This window comes from Polyodon spathula, chromosome 3 (genome assembly GCF_017654505.1).
Source record: "Polyodon spathula isolate WHYD16114869_AA chromosome 3, ASM1765450v1, whole genome shotgun sequence".
NCBI lineage: Eukaryota > Metazoa > Chordata > Actinopteri > Acipenseriformes > Polyodontidae > Polyodon > Polyodon spathula.
Window position 1 is genome coordinate 4,415,548 of NC_054536.1, and position 23,294 is coordinate 4,438,841.

General features: G+C 40.7%; 2 protein-coding genes across 2 annotated transcripts in view; one reads left to right on the plus strand and one right to left on the minus strand.

The window, feature by feature from the left end:
• The window catches only part of LOC121310680 (la-related protein 4B-like), a 43,249-nt gene extending 42,261 nt beyond the window's left edge, over positions 1-988 (minus strand). The window contains exon 1 of the mRNA XM_041243682.1: positions 512-988. The gene's annotated coding sequence lies outside the window, so the exon portion shown is untranslated. The remainder of the gene's footprint in view (positions 1-511) is intronic.
• An 8,514-nt stretch (positions 989-9,502) lies between these two features.
• Positions 9,503-21,410, plus strand: LOC121310713 (nucleolar GTP-binding protein 1). The gene is made up of 17 exons (XM_041243686.1): positions 9,503-9,609; positions 10,524-10,694; positions 10,779-10,882; positions 11,242-11,378; positions 11,799-11,899; positions 12,968-13,060; positions 13,867-14,058; positions 14,591-14,656; positions 15,821-15,910; positions 16,005-16,115; positions 16,628-16,705; positions 17,198-17,249; positions 17,624-17,724; positions 18,203-18,400; positions 19,999-20,064; positions 20,181-20,324; positions 20,751-21,410. Exons 1-17 carry the CDS (start codon positions 9,562-9,564, stop codon positions 20,901-20,903), a joined length of 1,905 nt encoding a protein of 634 aa, XP_041099620.1. The 5' UTR covers positions 9,503-9,561; the 3' UTR covers positions 20,904-21,410.
• The last annotated feature ends 1,884 nt before the right edge of the window (positions 21,411-23,294 follow it).

Below are 23,294 nucleotides of genomic sequence, written 5' to 3' on the forward strand. Positions count from 1 at the left end.
AACTTGTTCTAAACACCCGGTATAAACGCGATTTAACACAGACTCCATCATCAACAATTACCCATTTACAGCTACAACAACATTGATTCAGCAGCAGCATCCTGAAAGATGGCGACCTCCGTGTATGGGATTCAACCCCCCTTCCTTTTCAAATCCAAACTGTCCTCAAACCAGGCCCTCTATCCCACTTAGCAAGGTGGTAAGCAGACAGCAACCCAGAACTGATTTTATGCTAGTTAGTTATTAATTTCTCTCTATGTACCATCACTGGCCTTCTGACTACTCTGCTCAAACCGCCATGGAAAACCCGAGGCAGGAGGCATCTGTCGGTGTTATTTTTCACATTCCAAAATACTTTATTTTTAACCGATCATTCAACGTATACATATAGCTCGGTCAGATTTTTATATAAAATACATAAAACGCGTATTATGTTACAAAATAAATAAAAACAAAGTAAATATGTAAAAGAATCTCCTTTGCTGGGAGAGGGAGAAAGGCGCTTACTCACCTGTCGACTGCACACAGGCACAGCGCTACTGACTGTGGGCCGCCTCGCTTCGGATTCCTGTCCCTTAATGATGGCAGGAATTCAACCGGTAGCTTTTCAAAAACAAACAAAAAAAGGAAACAAAGTAAGGAGTAGGATGGGTGAGGGGTCCAAATATGTTCTAAATAAGTCTTAAATTAAAAATGTCGGACTAGACGTAAAAGTGAAGTTCTGGCTGATATGTTTTTCTTCTTGGTGATACAACAAAAAAAAAAAAAAAACGCTCGGTTGCTGTTTTTCAATTTCTTTTGTGGGCGGCTCAGACGTGCTGCTGGTTGAGGAGGAGAATAACAAGGGAATGCCGTTTAATTGTCACTCTCTTCGCTGCAGTTTACGACTCTTCTATCTCAATATCAGTGGAGAGGGAAAAAACACACTTCTTGTCTCCCACTCGGAGAGCAGTAACCACTACACACACACACACAACGACCGCAACCGGAGCTCCCGCCTCCCTGGCTTCTAGGTTGGCTGCTGCCGAGGCCCATAAGACCCACTCGTGACCGAAGACGTGGGTGGGGATTGGTTGTGACCTATGGGGAATTCGGCGTGCACACAGTGACGGCGCGTCTAGATTATTATTTTGTTTTATTTCATTTAGTACCAAGGGTTTAATTGTACACGCCATTCGAAGACGTATCCCCTTTAAAAAAAAAAAAATTAAAAAGCAGAGAAACATAAAAAGCAGATTTAAAAATCATAATGGAAGTCGACTCTCTCCTGTTGCACCTGTTGTGACAAGCATCAATCTAACACGTTTAGGCAAACGAATGTACTGTATAGGGTAAGTTAATCAAAGTAGGCGATAATTTAGGTTTAGAGTAACAAGAAGAGCAATACCTACTGCCACTATATTGCAATGCCCGACACTCACGTTAGACGAAATCAGAAGCAGCAACAGCACTGAGCATTCACCCTGCGAAGTACCCTTACCAGAGGATTTACCCTGCGAAGTACCCTTACCAGAGGATTTACCCTGCGAAGTACCCTTACTAGAGCGTTTACCCTGCAAAGCACCCTTACCAGAGCATTTACCCTGCGAAGTACCCTTACCAGAGGATTTACCCTGCGAAGTACCCTTACCAGAGCATTTACCCTGCGAAGTACCCTTACCAGAGGATTTACCCTGCGAAGTACCCTTACCAGAGCATTTACCCTACGAAGTACCCTTACCAGTCAATACAACTTCAAAGCGGCACTGTGTGGCAAGATTGGACAATCCCGCTTTTCAATTAAAAAAAAAAAACAAAAAAAAAAACAGGCGACTGTATCGGTATCCCTTTAGTATGTGGCTTTTCACAGAACATACTGTTAGACTGTGGTCTGAAAACGTCTCGGTTACTTGCAGAATGAAATACCGGAAATTAACATTGTTTTCTATTTTAAAGGAAGGTTTGGGAGACAAAGACGTGATGTGCTGCTAACTCAGTACATAGGCCGATTCTTAAGCGTTAGATTGTATTAGAGGAGTTCTAATCAAGGTTATACAAAAGCCATATTATTTGCAATTATGAACTATTTGCTCTTATGTAAATATTTCAAATACAGTACTTTCCAAATTGCTGCCTATGATATCTTATCTATAGGGCGCATGGTCTGATTACAGCTGAGTCTAGAGTATTGCAGGCGGCTTATACTACAACACGTGACCAGCAGCAGCTTCATCTAAATTGTGTTTGAAATGCATGCATACTCAAAACTGAAGTATAAAACAGAAGCAAAGAAAGAAACATACAAAAGCTACAAAAAATAACATTGGTAATACTGCCAGTTATAATAAGAGGGAACAGCATTTTTGTAATGCATTAGTAAAAACAAATAATGATCTTTTCGCTATTCAAGTTTGTCATAATTAGAATTGAAAACTGTATTTAATTCATAACTTCTAAAAGCTCAAACCTTGGTTCAGGTGCATTTCAGAGATACTGTACAGTTCAGGAAAAAATATAATACAAATCTGTGATATGTATTACACACTTTTGTGTTAATGAACTAACTATATAATGTACGTGAAAGCTACCAAACAGACCAGACCCAAGGCCCTAGCCAGCTGGTACTGCCCTATGAATGGAGTGCCCATGAATGAAACCTCTATTAAGAGGATGCCATGTGTGGTACAATACAATACAAGCAAGTACAATACTGAAGAGAAATTCAATAAATCAATGTACTACCTCCAGATGACATCACAGTTGGTGGAATGTATGAAAGTCATGCAGCTGGGAAGTAACATGACTGCAAAAGAGGAACACTAAATTTCAAGTCAAAACATTCTAGGATTAGAAAACAAACAGCAGTATTGGGTATGAAAATACCTTCTAAATATCTATTTGTTTATTCTGTTGCATACAGTATATTAAACATAACATATCTGCCACCTTATAAAACATTTTATAAAACAATATGCCACAAAACCACTGTAAAATATTTATAACTGGAAGAATAGGTTTTACTTGAACATTAGGCCCTAAAAAGAGTTGCATCTGGAACTAACTGTCCTTTGATTATCCAGCTGGTAATTCCGTGTGTCCCTGATTCTTCAGTAATGCTCAATTCATCCGGTAAATTGCTGTAAAATAAACAGCAATGCGCCTGCACTGGTAATTGTGCAGACAAAACTACAGTACAAAATGCATAGCAAGACAAGTTTGCGAATGCTGGACTGTTCAAAACAAAGCCTGAGGGAACATGTGGGAATACAAGGAAGTACATGCAAGTGGATACATAACTGGAGAGAGTCCTTGCAAGAGGAGAAACCTCTTACTGGGGTCATGTACTCAGCGGGGTGCCACAGGGATCCTTGCTTGGGCCCCTGTTGTTTCTACATCAATGACTTGGATCGAAGGATAATGCATACGACACAAAGCATGGGGGCCTGGCCTACATGCTTCCAGCCATCCAGGAAATCCAAATGGATTTAGTCTGCATATGGAACTGGGCAGAAAAATGTAGGATCCAAATACTAGAACAGGCCCACCAGAGAAAAGCCTGGGTGATGTAATAGATTCATTGCTGTCAGCAAGCACCGTGCAGGGAAACAAGCAAAAAGGAAAACTGCATGGTTATATAGCCACAAGTGTTGAGAGCAAACCGAAGGCCGTTGCGATGAGGTGGTACAACACACACCAGAGACTGCATTTCTGCTCACCACAGCACCAAAAAGGACATTGTGACCCCGGGGAGAGTCCAGCAAAGAGCAATCAGACCAATCCCAGGGCTTATAGGAGTGAGATATGGAAATAGGCTGAAGGAACACATGTTGTGCCATCCTGCTTTACTGACATTTGAGAGCACTATACAGGACAGGGAACACTGAGCAATATATCATACCTGCAAACAGGAGAATAGAATGGTCCTTTATAGGGTATAGCTTTGTGCAGCACAACACAAACTAAAACCCCAAACTCCTACAAAAGTCTGTCAGTGAAATAATATAGTTCAGTTATTCAATTGCTGGTGAAGAGATTCTGCATTTTTAAAGATATTAAATACGATTAAAGGTTATATGAAATGATAACATGTTCTATTTGAGGGTGAACAGACTTTAAAAGGATAAGTAGCACATCCAGTAAAGGCACTCCGCGTGGAGTGCAGGATGCACCCTATAACCTGGAGGTCGCTGGTTCGAGTCTAGACTATTCCACTACCGACCTTGTACGGGAGTTCCCAGGAGGCAGCGTACAATTGGCCGAGGGCTGCACGGGAAGGAGGGCTTAGGTTGGCCAGGGTGTCCTCGGCTCACCCCACAGTGAGCTGGAATGAAATAGACAATTAGGGCTTAGTGAATTGGGGAGAAAAAAAAAATGGCAATTCAAATTAAGAAAAGAATGATGTAAAGTCAGCAATTTGAGGGTGTGTGTTTTCAGTCTGTGTAGATTGAATTCAGTTTCTTTTACATATGACCCACTCATGACAGATTGTAGGTCTTTGAACAAAATAGATGTAGTGATTTAAAATACTGAATGTAAAAGGCCGCTTATTTATAAAAGAAGTTCATACTTACTTTACTGTATATGATATCAAATCAATTCTAGAATTGCAGTGGTGTCCTGTGAACCTGACACTTTTTTATTATTCATTTCAAGACCTCTATGTTAAGTTCAATGATTATAAAAAAATAAATAAATAAATAAATGACGTTTAATTAATTTTTTTTGTAAATTATTCTATGAAAAGAAACTGCCCTTCTTGGTATTCATGTAACATCAAAAACATATGCACAAAAGCACACATACAGACCTGAAATCAGCAAAAGACATATACAGTACAGAAGTATTGTACTGTATAGAAGGGGTTCAATAAAGCATAGTCTTTGATAAACACATATCTTACTATTTTCCATAAATAAAAAGCACACATATCTGTATACAAGGGCACTGGAACTAGGGGTGCTGAGGGTGTGGCAGCACCCCCTGTCTTTGCATGGTTTCCATCATATACAGGGGTTACAGTTTTGTTCAATGGCTTTCAGCTGTTCCACTTGAAAAATTGATCCAGTGTCACTGTCTGTATACATCTTGAAAATAGGTTTGAAAGGTTTGCAAATACAGTCCTGTGTATAATATTGTATTTATTATAGTTAACACAGTACAAAGAGAATGCATTGAAGCATACTGTACCTTCCATTCATTTACAGCATAATGACAATACTGAAACAGTAGCTTGCTCAGACAGCTGGTTTATAAAATACATGTGTGCAGTTTCAAAGGTAAAATAGGCAGAAGCAAACAGGTGTGCTACCATCCTATAAAATGTTAACAGTCCAAGTGTAAAAAATCCTTAAAGGTAGAACAGACTTTTTTCCTACCTGTCTCTAACATTAACCTTTTAAAATATAATTGGAACCGCTTGCACCATATTATTTGATGAATGAAGACTGGAAAAAGAAGCAATGAAGTAAGCCATGGTCTACTACAGCTGTATAGCAGTAGAGTTTAGGGCTGCTGTGCAAGCAGCTCTAGGATAAGTTCTACATATAACGCATTGCAGACCTTGGAATAAGTAAGCCCTGCTGTCAGTGTAGGATTTGACTTGCATCTTTGTGTTGTTTGTTTATTCTCATTAGGCTCTTAAGCAGTAGGGGTGTCATGTAGGAACGTGCTTGAAGATTAATGTTGGTGCTGTAGAAAGCACCCCAGCAGTCTGCCCAGACAGTGTGAGCTGCCTGCAGAAAAACAGAGGGCTCCTGCTCTCAAGAATGAAAGCACTCCCAAATATTTGAAAAGCATCTTGTTTTTGATTTAGCTGGGAAGGACTGATGCTGTGATGCATGATGATATATGTTGTGCTTACAGCAAGTGCTTATACAGCTAACAAAATAACTGCCTAAGCTGAACTGCTCACGCACATCCTTTCACTATTCAGGCAACAGTTACAAAGCCCCTGTGCTCAATACAGTTCTACAGATATGCTCTAGGATAACATCTTAGTGGGTAGAATCCCGCCTCCCACACTTTGACCAGGTGTTCTCAGAAATGAACCACTTATTTCATTGTGTGAACCCTAGTAAGGATATTCTTGAGCACCATTTGTACAAGCGTTGACGAGCTAGCATCGAATAACTTGTTCATATTTGGTGGACCTGATTCATTTTGGAATGTGTCTCGTGTTTATTCAGTACATTATAGTTGTTATATTGCAGAAGACACTAAGAACGTTTACAGTGCTGTGGTAACTTCACTCATGCTGATAGCCGTAAACACACCCTTGGGGCTTGTGGGTTATTCGGCTATCCTGATTCGTGCAATAACTGCAGCACTATAAACGGGCATGGTGTATCCTCTATTGAGTATCAGCATCTGATGCTATATATTAAGGAGGCGCCTATCCTTGTCTCTTCTATTTCTGCATCTATATACAGATCCAGAGGTGTTTGTTTTTTTTTCTCAGTGCCGACTCCCATATTTAAGAGTTCAATGTTCTTTTTCAATTGGAACTTCAGAAGTGTAATGCCATACCAGTGCATACCAGCTCAACAAAAGCTTCTGTGTCTGCTGCATTGCCCCAGGGCATCACAGTTCGCAATTCACTACATCTCTTGCGTTTAATGCGTGTGTGTTTCTCATAGTGAAGAATCTGTTTCCAGATTGTATTTCTTATTGCAATGGCTCAGCAGAGAGATGCTCATTGTATTCCAGGGTAGGCTGCTTTTTGGGGGGATGCTGTTTGGCAGAAGGAATTGTCTGGGGTGCCTGCAGCAGGTCAGACAGGCATGGAGGCTGCTTATCTCTTGTGGCCAGCTATCACTGCAAGAATAAATGTTGCTAATGCTAATAAAAGTGATGGAAAGTGTTGATGACCATTCCAAGTAGTTACCGTTTTCTAATATAACAACAGGCAGTTACAATGATGCCAGCTAAAAAAAAAAAAAGTAAGAAAATGTATTTGTAATCTACAGTTTACATAGCACTGTAACAATACTGTTCTATTATCTGTGCCTTTTTCAGATACTCTAAATGCAGTGTATGTTCATATGGGTAAAGATAGGGGGTGGCTGTTTCTTGAAAACATATTGTTTCTGCAACTTCATATTTGCTGAAGGCTCATGAAAGTTTCAAATGCTGCTGTATTCAGAAGCCAAACTTATTAAACATGAAAATAAAGACTGCTGCATAAATGAGATGAAAGAAGCTGATGTAGCGCATTGTTTTACCCAGAAGACACCTCAGCAGGTAACAGTCATTGCATTACCTCCTTCAGCTTTGGGAGTTCCAACTGCAATTGGACATTTTCCACTGGCACCATTAGATCACAGTCTAGACACATTCTATGCAGGATTTGAACTTGTACCAGTACAGTCTCTCCACTTGGTATTGTGTACTGGGATTGTACCAGTACCAGCAAAGTCTCCACTTGGCATGTCTACTGGGAGCCTCCAATTGGGATTTCAGCTGGAATCCTTTAACATCTTATTGGACTGGAATCGCTACCTTGATATATATATAAGTCGTTCTCAATCTTTCATAGAGTTAAACAAACTTCAGTCCATCTAAGAAAACAGTACAAACTCTGTATACTGATGTTGTTATTGGGTTGATTGTACAATGTACTTTTACATTACAATTGTCTTTTTATTGTTTTTCCAGGACCCCCTTGTAAACAAGGCCTCTGTCTCAATGGGTAATTGTTCTGGTTGAATAAATAATTAAAGATATAAATAATACTCACACATACATTTCAGTCAAATAGACAGGTGGATGCCTTAATCAGTATAATTACATGCTTGTCTACTTGTCTTATTGTTTTTGGCACAATAGTTTACAGAGGAATTCTGGGTACAGTGGAATCGCTGCATAGAACAAATATCCCTTCACATAAAATCCATGCAAGAGGGCAGAAATAAGCATTCAATGTATTCCACCAGCATCCTTTATCCAGCAAATAGGCACCCACACACCAGATATAAATACATGACATAAAAGCAGGAGCTAAAAGGCTGAGGATTTGAGAGTTGTTTTTCAGTTAATATGCGATTCTGTGCTAAAAACAAGCACCTTGTCTGACTGGGGTGGGAAGGGCCAAATCAACAGCCATGCAAATCAGTTTTAATAGGCTTGATAAACATGCACTGTCAAGAAATGCCAATGAAAGTGACAGTCCGTCTTTCTCTGATTCCTCCCACAGCCCTACTGCAGTAAACAGCATGACTGGCCAGCCCACACAACAGCGAGCACCAATCCCTACAGGACACAGCCAGACCATACCCGCCAATATGGCTCATCAACAGGATTTATGTTAGTGCTTAAACAGACTCCTCTGTGGTAATATTAGCTCAGTGTGACCGGCAGAGTCTGCAGTGATCTGACCACAGCATGGTCATGTAGGTGGCACACAGCTCTCTTTGTGATTTAGAAATTACACTTGTTGTCGTCCCCAATGCATGATTTGTTTCACCTAGCTTGCATAGGAGTGTGAATTATTATTAGCGATTCCTCTTCTTTATTCAGCTATTGAAAGCTGCAGATAGATTAACGTGGACATGGCAGCTAGGGGCACCATTCAGCACCAGGTCAGGAAATAAACTTGCGTTCGTAATAAATTACAGCACATTAGCACAATTAATAAACACCGAGCCAGACTTTGCAGCCTCCCGGCAACAGCAGAGACAATTTATAATGTAAGAATAGTATCTGGCTCATAAAGGCATTGGGCGCGAGGAATGGTTGAGTCGGGCATAAGACCTTGTCGCTTGAACCTTTCATTCTTGAAATATTTTTGTCGAAATGAAGGACAACATTTATTTGTTTGTTTGTTTTACCCAACCAATGCATGATTCAATCAACATGCAACAATCTGCCTGCAGCCTGGACACAGTATATAACAGAATACCAGTAGTGCTGAGGCAGTGATACAGCATGAGTCCTGTGGCTGTCAGACAAACTGCAAAAGGGCTAACTGCAAATGATCAGCAGTACTTCTGGACAGGTGTGTGCCCCTGCCTGTGGCTGCAATACAAAACAATGCTGTAATCCTGCTGGGTAGACAGCAGATGGTCATGTTAATTACACTAATTAAAGCAAATGCACCTGCTTAGAAAACCAATCAGAACACAAGCTGTGGTTGTGTAACTTGATACATTACATTTATAGGTCACTTTTGTAGTTTAAAAAAAATGTTAGTAAGTTATCAATCAATATAATTAAAGAGAAAGTTAAAATAACAGGTAGATGCCAGTTAAGAATACTCCAATTTTACACGGTAGCCTGTCCTCACAGCAGGACAATGGTACTTCATGGTTACTCCTTGCACGACCACGAAAGCCATCTGTAATACAAATTCCATCATGCAACGTGCACTGGGGATTGCGTGCAACAAAAAGTGACACGAACAAGCATAAACATAGTGACGCAGTTCCAATGTGCGCAGCAGAGGGCAGTAGCGAGTAACCGTGCTATTCATTCTCCTTTCCGCATGCCCTCCTGCGCAGTCACATTTCTCGGTGATTAGAGTAGAGAGTTGTTCCGTACACGCTCTCGCGATATTCTAGGCTGGTGAGCGCTGCATAGGGTGGCAAGATGGCTCTCTACAACTTTAAGAAGATTATGGTGGTCCCTACCGCAAAGGTATTTTATTTATAGGCTAAAAGTAATTTCAGGCTGCGTGTTGTTTTGTATGTGAATGTTGAACTCTGCCGGCTAGTTGGCAGCCTCGTATGAACGCAAGAGCTGTGTAACCTGATCGAGAGCTCTGCGTCTGCGCTGCCATTGCATTGCAGGAGACACGTGTTTGTAAGAGTGTGCTACAGTAATGTGCGCGTCCATTTAAACTGGGATCCAGAGACTATAAACCACGCACATTTCACAACTAACACGATTACAAGAGTCGTTAGATTTTAGTTTTGCGTGTTACCTCTGTGAAATGCTATTAGTAAAAAAAAAAAAAAAAAAAAAAAAAATAGTGATGAAGGAAGACAAATAGAAAAGCTTTATTTATTTTGTACAACAGTAAAATACATAGGTTTGAGTGACACATCATCACGATTGACAGCTGGAATACCCCTTGTGTATTGTAACCAAACTGGACTGTCAACAAGGTCTGCTTACTAATGAACTAGTCTGGACAGAAAACCAAAGAAAGACCATTATCTAAAATTGCATTGCAGTATAAAACTCAGCATCATTTTGGGTCACTTACTGTAGGTGAATAGATCAGAATGCTATTGTACAAAGCCATTCTGACCCTTACATTTGTGGAGATAGAGAGAGATTCTATACTGCTGGGACGAACATGCAGTTTTCATGTTTGGATATTCAAAATTCAAGCAAGTGTTTCTATATTTTCCTGTGTATTCAAAATCAGATGCCATGATGGTAAAGAACATAAGAAAAAAATAAATCACCTGTGTTAAGCAAAGAAATGGTCTGTCTACTCAATATTGTTCTTGTCCAACACACAAAGTGTGAATCACAGCCCCAGTTAATGCCTGAGGGTGTGTTGTTTTTCTTGTGGTTTTAAGATGCATCTTTCTGTTGTTTAGGACTTCATAGACATCACATTATCGAAGACCCAAAGGAAGACTCCCACAGTTGTTCATAAGCATTACCAGATCCACCGAATCAGGCATTTTTATATGAGGAAGGTGAAATTCACGCAGCAGAACTACCATGACAGACTCACCCAGATCCTAACTGATTTTCCAAAACTAGATGTAAGTATTTGTTCATCATGAGTGTCTTGGGGGAACGGACATCATAGTAATGTAGCCTGAAGAACGTGTGTATTTTCATTTCAGGACATTCATCCTTTCTACGCAGATCTTATGAATGTTCTGTATGACAAAGATCATTACAAGCTGGCTTTGGGACAGATCAACATTGCGAAGAATCTCATTAACAAGTAAGGGGTTCTCAGCGCTCATCCATGTTGTTCAAGAACTCTCCTTCTTCTGATTTACACATGATTAATTATTTTAGCAGCAAGTAAATTCAAAGACGACTCCATGAAAACTCATTAAAGTCACCAGTGTCCAGTACTGTAATATGTGAGCCTATACATCTACATATTGATGTGTCAGATTAGTTTGCAGCTGCCTTGAGTGGAGTGTCTTTCCTTTATTACCAGAGTGATCTGCAGGTTTACATTGTCTTTCCTACATGTGGTACAGGTCTGCAGTGTTGAAAGATGGAACATGTACAGCTTGCTGAAGTTACGCTGATCTCATTTTTTTTTTTTTTTAATTGCTCTTTTTATTTTAGTGTTGCCAAGGACTATGTTCGGCTGATGAAGTATGGAGATTCTCTTTATCGCTGCAAGCAGCTGAAGCGTGCAGCTTTGGGGCGTATGTGCACCATCGTCAAGCGACAGAAGCAGAGCTTGGAATACTTGGAGCAAGGTAAGCCGTGCTTGGGAGGGGACATGACACTTGTGTTTGACAGCTCACGTTGTGTTCAAAATAAACAGAACACATACAGTAGTGTGCAAATTTAACACCTCAAGATTGTAATTGATATCATTTTATATACCTACCTGCATGAAAACCTCAGGGTGTAAGAATTTCAGTTTGGGTCAGTAATCGGTGATGTAGAAACTATAGGCACTCGTGAAAATGTTAGACCACTTTGTGCTTTTACTAGGTATCTTAAACAGCTTCTAAAAAGTCTCTTGCTTTTTACCATTTGTGGTTATGTGTTTCTTTTTCTCTTACTATTTTAAATTATATGTGTGGCCTATTAAAGTCATCAATCAGTTCTGTTAAATTTGTCCACTGCTGTTTATTGACAGGAATGTGATTCCCTGTTGTGTTTTTGTGCAGTACGTCAGCATCTTTCCCGTTTGCCAACCATTGATCCCAACACCAGAACCCTTCTGCTCTGTGGGTACCCCAATGTGGGAAAGTCTAGCTTCATAAACAAGGTATGTGGCTGAACATCCGTGTAGAATATAAAGTGGTGCTCTTCTGTTTGCCGTTTAATGTTCTGTCTACTAAAATCTTTTGCTTTGTGTAAACTAGCCTTGTTGGGCCATGTTTTCAAAGTGTTTAGTCTTTAATTAGTTCCTATTTTTTGAAAGGAAAAAATCATGTTAAGGTTAGAAAATGAAAAACAGCCCCACTGAGTGCTTAAGAGAACTTGAAATATATTACTTAATTGTGTGGTTCTAGCTGTGTAAAATAAACCAGTCAGTCTGTGACCTTATAAGTCTTCCTGCTATTTTTGATTACATTTGCAACCGCAGAGACTGTGATAAGAGGGTGCAGTATAAAAAAAAAATTGATTTTTTTTTTTTATAAAGTTAACCTTACCCAAATGTCAAAGTCTTGTAAATTCATATTTTGTGTGTGTTTTTTTTTTTTCTCTGGTGATGAACACTGTTGTAGCAGATTCATCAGTACTAGGACGTTGGTATTTTCATGTTTGGAAATTTGTTCAAAATTCAGACAAGCATTTGAATATTTGTTCATGTGTAAATCATAATAAAAAACATTATATTTAACACTCTGTTAAAGTGAAAGACTATCGTAAGAGTACAAATAGCTTCTGAAGGCCTTGCTTTACCCCACTGAACTCACTCCAAAGCAAATGATGCCATCTAGTTTAAGTTAATCATTTTTGCAGACCAAAACAGTACATCAAGTAGTCATGTGTTTGGCAGCTTGGGCTGCGTGTGCATCCTTTTTATTTTTTGCTGCTAAGTAATCCCACACGTCAGACGAAGCTCTTTTTCCACTTTAGAAACTGTAGCGCAAGTACTGGCAAGGTGGTAAGCAGGTGCAAAGCAGAACCTGCTGTGATATGTATTTCTAAGTTTTAGTAGTGGTGTAATTTCTGGAGGACACAGACATTCAGTTTTTCCCTTTTGAATACATGTTGAGCAGTGTTCAATCAGATATTGGGCTATTTGTCCCAGCACTGATTTGTAGTGATGTAGTGGGAACACATGCTTGTAAGCACAGTGGTGTTGATTCTTTAATTCCCTCCACAGGTGACCAGAGCTGATGTTGAAGTGCAGCCCTATGCCTTCACCACAAAGTCTCTTTTTGTGGGACACATGGATTACAAATACCTGCGCTGGCAGGTAAGTGCCATTAACTAGTAATGAAACCAGTCCTAATAGAAGCCACCAAACAGCTGTCATGATATACCTGTGGTGCTGTAGTTTCTGAAATCGTGGTCCTGGTCCAATAGACAGTTTTGATACCTTTTCTCTGTTTGGATGTACTATGTGTACCGGTGGATTTGTTTTTCTCAAATCGAAACTTTTAAAGTATTTTAGAAATAAACAGAATGTAACGCTGCCGATGTATAATACACCTTTCTGCTACCAATGTAGGGAAAACTGCCTTTGCATGGAGGAGGCAGTACCTGTTTAGTGAGACTGCTGTTACTTTTACAAACTTCAAGTTGAGTTGTTCTGATTACATGGGTTCATATTGTAATAGCTTAAAATGAAACTGGACGAAATAAAACAGCTTTGCATCAGGCTTGGAGTAAATTCCTGTTTTTCAGTTCAAATTCATTTGTTAAATTAATCAAAATTGCCATTAGCAGTATTCTGTTAAAATGAGCCTCTCACAGTGGCAGCAAATTTACTTAAATTGAATTTCCTGTTAATCAATTAAACTGGCTTCAAATTAAAACAGTTGGAACAATTACAATGATTACTGACCACGACTCTGCTGTGTGTTACCTTGACAATGAGGCGTGTGCACTCTTCCTTGTTGTGCTGTAGGTAGTGGATGCTCCTGGTATTTTGCTGTGTGTTACCATGACAATGAGGCGTGTGCACTCTTCCTTGTTGTGCTGTAGGTAGTGGATGCTCCTGGTATTCTGCTGTGTGTTATCTGACAATGAGGCATGTGTGCATTATTCCTTGCCCTGTAGGTAGTGGATACTCCTGGTATTCTGGACCACCCTCTGGAAGAGAGGAACACCATTGAGATGCAGGCTATCACGGCGCTGGCCCACCTGCGCTCTGCCATCCTGTATGTGATGGATGTGTCCGAGCAGTGCGGGCACGCTCTGGAGCAGCAGCTGGAGCTCTTCCACAGCATCAGACCCTTGTTTGCTAATAAGGCGAGTCTCTTCTGGAAAGTTACAGAACTCTGAGCTGTGGTACTGAACTAGCTAAGCAATGTTAACGTACTGAAGTGCATAGGGACCGGGACACTGATCAGGAATGTCTTTGTATTGAGAGTGTGGTTTGTCAAGTTGTGCCCTGGTGAAGATTGGTGTGCCCAGGACAGCCCTCTCTCTGGAACTTACATTATCTGGAATACTGTAGTACTCCTGTAAAGTCATGATGTAGTACTGCAGTACTCCTGTAAAGTCACGATGTAATACTGTAGTACTGATATAACATCATGACAGACTACTCTTCTCAATCTCTGCTTTTTTCTGTGATAAATCTGTATTTAAATGTCATTAGCTAAATCAGGTTACATAATTTATGCTCTTGTGAGAAATGCACACTGTGGACAAAATATTCTGGAAAAGCCTAGGGCATGTTTGTCCATTCTGTCTTGATTGTGGTGGTAAAAGGCAACATGTTTGGTAAAAACGTTATTCAACATTTTATTCAATTTTTTTCTAATGTTTTTCATTACAGCCATTGATTGTTGTGGCTAATAAATGTGATGTGAAGAAGATCGGCGAGCTCTCTGAGGAAGACCAGGTCAGTGTCTTTCACTTCCCCCTTTTAATCAAGCCGTCAGATAGCTTTTAACCATTTACTGTCCTGGGTATGTTCCCATAACTATTTAATGCCTATTTTCTCAATGTCAGATATACTGGACAGCAAAGGGTCATTTTGGGGATTGTTTTACTCAATTCAGATATACCATGTGACTTTCAGAAGTATTTAACCCTTTGCAGTCCATTTATTCAGTGCTTGTCAGGCACGTCAGGTTCAATTTATTTTCACACGTGCTGTTTAAAATCCCCCCCCCCCCATAGACGTGCATACTGATAAATCCTCTCCTGATCACTTGTTTTATCACCAAACTCCTCAATAATGCGATCCAAGTCATTATTTTATTACTATAACATCTGAAAAAGCTCTGCAGATGTCTGTGATATTCTTTCAGCGCTGGATGCAGAAGCAGCCACCTCCTTTGTTTATGGCTGCTTATCTTGGTGTGGCGCAGCTGCTAGGGCTCTTGCTCGCATGCCCCTTTTTTCAGTTTCATTCGGGCATTGAATGGTTTTCTTAACTTATTCTGGAGAAAAAACGACTAGAGACCTGTGCTTTTTACGTGTTTTCGGTGATGTCGGACAGGGTCCGGCAAATGGACTGGAAAGGGAAAATCGTAATGTCGGACCTGGTCTGAGATTGGACTGCAAAGGGTTAAGCTTCACCATAGGGGGACCTTGTAGGAGCTTGCAAACCCAGCAGCACTTACTGCTGCTAATATCTCAGACTATTAAGTCAAACTCTAATGACAATTTCACTTTGTCCCTTGTAACCTAAGATGGCTGCCACATTGTGGTCATGTGGTTTGCTTTCCGGATGCAGTTCCATTCAGAGTAGTGTCTAGTGAATATTAACTGTTTCAGTGCCCCATTCTTCTAATCTTTAACCATATTTTTGATAGACTACTTGCTTTCAGACAGGGTTATTACAAGCTGTGTTCTATGATTCTCTCAAATAGATTCCATTACAAGCAGTGACCAGTAGAAATTTCCATATTACTGTGCTTATTGAACCTGGTATGCCGTACCTCTTACTACGGGGGCTGCTTTGTTTTTGCATTGTAGATACCATAATGTAACATGCATATCAAATAATTGATAACATTTATAAATAAACAAAACTTAAGACTTTTTTTTATTGTTGCAGAAAATCTTTGCCGATTTTGAGGAGGAGGGAATTCCAGTCATAGAAACTAGCACCCTGACAGAGGAGGGGGTCATTCAAGTGAAAACGCAGGTCAGCTGTTCAACCCATGCACTGTGCTCTTCATTTTGTTCAAGTTAAAATGAAGGCGGTTCAGGTTCTGATTCTCTCTCGCTTTGTTTTTCAGGCTTGTGATAAATTGCTGGCTCACCGGGTTGACAGTAAGATGAGAGGAAAGAAGGTGCATGATGTACTGAACAGATTACATTTAGCTGTTCCTTCTAAAAGAGATGAGAAGGTAAGTGTCGGGACTCCCCGGGAATATCTAACCCTTCCACTTCACCCACACACTCACGCAGAGCGTCATCCTGTTAACACACACACACACACACACACACACACTCGCAGCGTCATCCTGTTAATACACACACACACTCAGTGTCATCTTGTTAACACATACATATACACACACACACACACACAGACACAGAGCGTCATCCTGTTAACACATACATATACACACACACACACACACACAGAGCGTCATCCTGTTAACACACACACACACACAGAGCATCATCCTGTTAACACACACACACTCGCAGCTTGTTTTGCTTTTGTGTTATATAACTGTAGAGTAACTATAGGTCGTTTTATTTTTTCTTGATAGACTACATTTTGGAGGATAATGTTCTTTTTATAGTGTTGGGGAAAGTGTGTTTTTTGTCTTGGATGCATATCTAAAATCCCTAGTAATTGTTATCTGAGAACATGGAAAGGTGAAATACATTTATTTCAATTACATTGCAGGTGCGACCTCCTTTCATTCCAGAGGGGGCTTTGGCGCGCAGGAAAGCAATGGAAATTGATGCACCTAAACGCAAGTTGGTAGGTAGTAATGGGGGAATGCAGAATGGTTTTGGTTACAGTGGTCATTTAAATCATTCCAGCGTCGGTATTGCCACTAGTTTAAGAGCAAATTTAATGTTCAGAACAACAAGTTAGAATAAACAAAAGCATGGAGGAGAGGTGAAATCAAGCCTGATCAGAAGCCTGATCGTATTTAACACAGTGTAATACTGCCATCTCAAACATTATCTGACTACTCAGCATCACAGGTACACTTCTGGTACAGGTATAGAAAATAAACTGAGTGTGAAATAAACAGGCTGTCAGATCACAAAAATAAGAAAACCACCTAGTGGAACGAGCATAGTTCACTTCTAAATTAACAGAGTTTGGTTGGTTTCAAACAAACCCAGTTCCTCTTGAACTGAACTCCAGCAGTTCAGTACACTGCAAACTAGATCTGAGTGAGGAGAAAACTGACCAGTGCATGGACATGTCTACTTCACTGAATCCATTTGCTTTCATCATCAGGAGAGAGATCTGGAGGTGGAGCTTGGTGATGATTACACCCTGGACCTACAGAGTAAGTGTTGTCCTCAGTGATAAGCTGTCCAACATAGTGAACTGCTCCACAGCATGGGGATCCATTCAGAGCCCTCCTCCCTTGTGTGTCGTATTAGCATTCCATATGCACATGCTCTGGGTGCCATGGTGCCCTACTGTTGACTCCTACTGATAGCTCGAAGCTTGTATTCATAGAACACAATAATTGGGTGTGCCAAGCTGGTGAAACTAATATCTCTAAAGTATAAAATGTCACCACAAGGAAGCTGTGATGCTACTGTTACATTTTCAAAGTTGATATTGTGTAGTACTATATGTACATATTTATAATGCATGCTGTTTGACAGTAATTAACTTTAGATTTACCCATGTATCCACTTCTTTATTTTCTAGAATACTGGGACTTGTTGAATGAGAATGAGAAACATGATAAGATCCCAGAGATATGGGAGGGTCACAATATAGCTGATTATATTGATCCTGAAATCATGAAGGTAAGTGTCCACTGCTTGTACTGCATTTACTCCTTTTATCTGCTCAGTTTGTAATGTGGTGGCCTGCTGAGTAAAGTGGAGTAGATGCTCTGATTTACTAGAGAGTTATCAGAGTTAAAGAGTATCACGTTCTGGGATGTAGCGGTTGTTTGTCAGTTCATCCACCCGTCTGTTTCCCTCTTAAAGTTTTGCAGAATTGCTAATCAGATTCTGATTAAACATTTTATTGCTAACTCTGTACTATTCTGTAATACTGTTAATATGTCATGGTAATCAACTATATCATGGCTTATCACATTGTCATGAAACATGGTCATATATATTCTACACTATTCTGTACATACTGTTGATGTCATGGTAATCAAATTTGTCATCATACTGATGGCTCTAATTTAAGTTGGCATGTGTGCTTACGCGAGGACATGCGCTATATTTATATTGTATTTAATTGCTTCTTGTACCTCACCTGCTCTTCCAGAAACTTGAAGATCTGGAGCAGGAAGAGGAGTTGAAGGAGAAAGCCGGAGAGTACGACTCGGATGATGAAAGTGAAGACGAGGAGATGCAGGAGATCCGGCAGCTGGCCAGCCAGATCAGAGAGAAAAAGAAACTGAAAATTATTGCGTCCAAGGAGAAGGATGTACATGGACCAAGAATGCCCAGGACCGTAAAGAAGGTATTGTAGTGACTGTCCTCTCAAACAAATATTCTAAATGCTGGACCTTTTCAACTGGTATGACACAAGGAATCGCACAACAAGAGCTTTTCCGTTTAACTGTGAACGATGCCCCAGTAGGATTCCCTGTAAAATTCAGTAGGAGCTGCGTGTGTGTGTGGAGGATGTTGTAGTGGGGTTTGGTAAGAGCTGCGTGTGTGTGTGTGTGGGGGATGCTGTAGTGGGGTTTGGTAAGAGCTGCGTGTGTGTGTGTGTGGGGGATGCTGTAGTGGGGTTTTGTAAGAGCTGCGTGTGTGTGTGGGGGATGCTGTAGTGGGGTTTTGTAAGAGCTGCGTGTGTGTGTGTGTGGGGGATGCTGTAGTGGGGTTTTGTAAGAGCTGCGTGTGTGTGTGTGTGGGGGATGCTGTAGTGGGGTTTTGTAAGAGCTGCGTGTGTGTGTGTGTGTGTGGGGGATGCTGTAGTGGGTTTTGTAAGAGCTGCTGTAGTGGGGTTTTGTAAGAGTGTGTGTGTGTGGGGGATGCTGTAGTGGGGTTTTGTAAGAGCTGCGTGTGTGTGTGTGTGGGGGATGCTGTAGTGGGGTTTTGTAAGAGCTGCGTGTGTGTGTGTGTGGGGGATGCTGTAGTGGGGTTTTGTAAGAGCTGCGTGTGTGTGTGTGTGGGGGATGCTGTAGTGGGGTTTTGTAAGAGCTGCGTGTGTGTGTGTGTGGGGGATGCTGTAGTGGGGTTTTGTAAGAGCTGCGTGTGTGTGTGTGTGTGCTGTGGGGGATGCTGTAGTGGGGTTTTGTAAGAGCTGCGTGTGTGTGTGTGTGGGGGATGCTGTAGTGGGGTTTTGTAAGAGCTGCGTGTGTGTGTGTGTGGGGGATGCTGTAGTGGGGTTTTGTAAGAGCTGCGTGTGTGTGTGTGTGGGGGATGCTGTAGTGGGGTTTTGTAAGAGCTGCGTGTGTGTGTGTGTGGGGGATGCTGTAGTGGGGTTTTGTAAGAGCTGCGTGTGTGTGTGTGTGGGGGATGCTGTAGTGGGGTTTTGTAAGAGCTGCGTGTGTGTGTGTGTGGGGGATGCTGTAGTGGGGTTTTGTAAGAGCTGCGTGTGTGTGTGTGTGGGGGATGCTGTAGTGGGGTTTTGTAAGAGCTGCGTGTGTGTGTGGGGGATGCTGTAGTGGGGTTTTGTAAGAGCTGCGTGGGTGTGGTGGGGGATGCTGTAGTGGGGTTTTGTAAGAGCTGCGTGTGTGTGTGGGGGATGCTGTAGTGGGGTTTGGTAAGAGCTGCTTGGGGGTGCTGTAGTGGGGGGAGCTGCGTGTGTGTGTGTGTGGGATGTTGTAGTGGGGTTTTCTACCACGTAGCAGTGTCAGTGCATTCATCTCCTCTGTTGTCAGTTGTCCATTTACACAGACAAGGTTACCAGAGATCAGAAACCAGAGGTCTGGAACCCCATTGAAAATGTTTTACCAAAGACTTGATATTCACAAGACAATGTGGAACTTTGTACAGTCGGGTAGATCCACGCATCAGAGCCTTATTGAAAATAACTTTTGTCGCGTTTGTGTGCCATCTACCTGCTTGTCTGCTTTTTTTTTTTCTTCTAATGCTTTTGTATTTTCTCAGGTTGAAAGAAAGACTCTTGAAAGAGAGATGAGTAGCCTTGGTATTGATATGAGTGGTAAAGATGACGTAAGTGTTTTTGCAGACATGATACGTCTGTCTATTTTACTTTATTCTTTATACATTGAAAATGCCTGATTTCTGGCTTTTCCCTTGAGTGCATTTTCTTTGTAAATCCGGTTCAGGCTCACTATGCTGTCCAGGCCGGCAGATCCAGAAGTCTTACCAGGAAGCGCAAACGTGAAGCCTCTGAGCCGCCCACATCCAGAACTCGCAGCCAGAGCGCCTCCCGCCCCCCACGGGACGTGTCCGGGATTCGGGATGATAAGGTAGGTTGAGAGGGCTCTTTGAGAGGTTTTCTGCTAGACAAAGTTTTGATAATGCTAAAGTTAAATAGAAGAGTCCTTAAAAAAAAACAATTTCAGGCAGATCTAAAATTGCTTGGATATTTTTAAACGGAGGGAATTTTGAAGTTTTAGGAGGTGTTAAGCATGAAGACTGGGTATCTGCTAAATTTATTGTATTTCAGTTACCTGAACAATAAACATAACCTACTAGAAAAGCCTGGTAGTTGAGTTAAGTGGAATGCCAGAGCTTTCATTCTTAGAAGTGTTCATGTGATAACCCCCCTATTCCCCCAGTGTGAGTGTTCCTTTGTCACCTAACAAAAATGTGGCCACAAATGAATCTGTTAATTCAGTTCTAGATTGATGTCCAATCGCTGATCATTTATTTATGTTTAATTTCATTCATAGATGTTGAAAAAGGTTAAGAGGATGATGAAGAACTCCCAGAGAGACATGAATCGCATGGGCAAGAAAGGAGAGGCAGATAGGCATGTGTTTGATCTCAAACCCAAACATCTGTTTGCAGGCAAGAGAAAGTCAGGCACCAACGACAGAAGATAAAAGTGATATTTCAGATACAAACTGAATTTACTTTCACCGTGTGCTTGGTATATTGTCTAGAGAAAATGCATAATTCAATGGACAGATTCAGACTCTGCCGTATATATTTGTTTGAGAGATGGGGATGCTGTAAGCCTACATAATCCTTTTCCTGATGTGTTTAATTCGGTAATGCAAAGCTGCTCCAGTTTGGGTTTGAAAAGTAACATTGAGGATGCACACAAGTCCGGCATGAAGTGTGATGGATGTGCATGTCGGATAAGAACTGAATATTTAGCTGGTTTTACCATTTTGTAAAACCCTTGGTGCACTGTTTGCTCTGTAGTTGTCTGCAGAGTTTATTAAAATACTGTGTTTGGGATGATTTCTTAGATACAGGAAGCTCTTTTTGTATTTAATCAGTCAAATAGTGCTTCAACATCAGGGTTGGGAATAAGACTTCTATTGCATACGTTTCACCCATTCCAGGTTGTAAGAGGAACTTGATTAGCCACAGTATATACTGTAGGTATCAAGCTCAGGTGTCTTATTAGACGCACAGTAAAACCAGGAATGGATCAAACCGCTATGCAATGTGAGTCTCATTGCCGCACCTGGTCAGCATGAATACTTCCTACCCGTCTACAAAAGGGCCTTGTTGAAATGTCTCGAATAGAAACTGGTTTTCAACGAGTGACATCATACCTTATTTTGTGTCATGTTCCCAAATAATCGGATATTAATGTATCCATGCCTTTCAACATTATATCATTATTATTATATCAATGATGGACTTGCTTACCAAGTTGAAGATTAGTGCTCATCAAGATTAGGTGTCAGTGAAACTGTCTATTTATCATAAGTTGAGGGGAGGTATTGAAGAAACTGACTGGGAAGAGCTGCAGCTGTATTTCTTCTAGAACAGTTCACAGTGCCAGGGATACACCCAGATTGTAAATATGGAGTGGTAATTCCAGGATAAGCACGGGTGGACAGTTGATTCAGTTCTTGGTAAATTCATAGCGCTGTACAAGGCTCTTCAAAAAGAAGACACACTTGCTTATCCCAGCCAGGGAATGAAGTAGACAGATTTTTAGGGGTAATTCTTGCATTCTTGGGGGAATTTGCTTATGCCATGTCGTTTAAAATATTCCACGTCAATTTGAAATACATGCTTTAAATGTATGTGTAGTATTTGGTAGTTTATTGTACTGTATAATTTGTATGCTTCTACATTTTTGGTCAGGGTTTGGGTATGGTGAAATGTAAACTTCAAGTGAAGTTAAACCATGTCTCTCATATGGGAGATACTGAAATTGGAGAAGGAATCTATGAAAAAGATCTAAGAGTTTTTGTTGACTCAGAAATGTCTTCATCTAGACAATGTGGAGAAGCTATAAAAAAGGCTAACAAGATGCTCGGATACATTGTGAAAAGTGTTGAATTTAAATCGAGGGAAGTAATGTTAAAACTGTATAATGCACTAGTAAGACCTCATCTTGAATACTGTGTGCAGTTCTGGTCACCTCGGTATAAAAAAGATATTGCTGCTCTAGAAAGAGTGCAAAGAAGAGCGACCAGAATTATTCCGGGCTTAAAAGGCATGTCATATGCAGACAGGCTAAAAGAATTCAATCTGTTCAGTCTTATGTTCTTCTTATGTTCTATTAAATATCTCTTCTCCATGACTCTTGACATGCGCTTCTGCATTGTGTTTTTAAATGGACAGTAAATCAATCACACTAATATTCCTATAGAATTTGGAGTTGTGTAAAGCCATGTTTTCCTGTCATGATTTGCACTGGAACTAGGCATAGATAAATGACAGGATGGGGGGTTTAAGGGTCAACTTTGGGTTATGCTTGGATTGTTCCTTGTTCAGGGGATGGCCAAAGTTGACCCTTCCACTCTTGGCCTCATGTTACCCTTTTCTAAATGGTTTAATTGAATGAATTAAGCCGCTATCCAGACCCTGAAGTACTTAATTATCTCATTTTACCCATTAAACCTGGTGTGGAATGCTCTCCAGGACTGTGATTGGACAGCCCTGTCCCACTTTATTTCATTTGAGAGACAACTGTGCTTGTGATATCCATGCCACATGTAGTTTTGATCAGTGGTGTAGCACAGTAGTTAGTCACTGTCTGTGTACTTTCAGGTATGTCAGTGGCATACTGTGCATGATGCTAGGTAAAGGGGCAGAGGTTTCTTCAACTTGTCATCCATGTAGCTTAGTATCCTGCATTTCTTTTTGTATACACCACCACTGTACTACACTGTACTATTATAAAGAAAATAGTGCTAGCAGGGAAGTACTTTGAAACACTGTATGCTTCTGTTTTGCTGACTTAGTAGCAGGAACCAGCTGAGTGTCCAATTTAAGGACCCTTTTCTTTTAATGTTGAAAATACA

Excerpts from the sequence above, each read along its gene's own strand:
- LOC121310713 (XM_041243686.1), top strand. The coding sequence starts at position 9,562 with ATGGCTCTCTACAACTTTAAGAAGATTATGGTGGTCCCTACCGCAAAG. Across the intron at positions 11,379-11,798 it reads CTTGGAATACTTGGAGCAAG|TACGTCAGCATCTTTCCCGT; the intron begins GTAAGCCGTGCT and ends GTTTTTGTGCAG. Across the intron at positions 20,065-20,180 it reads ATATGAGTGGTAAAGATGAC|GCTCACTATGCTGTCCAGGC; the intron begins GTAAGTGTTTTT and ends AATCCGGTTCAG.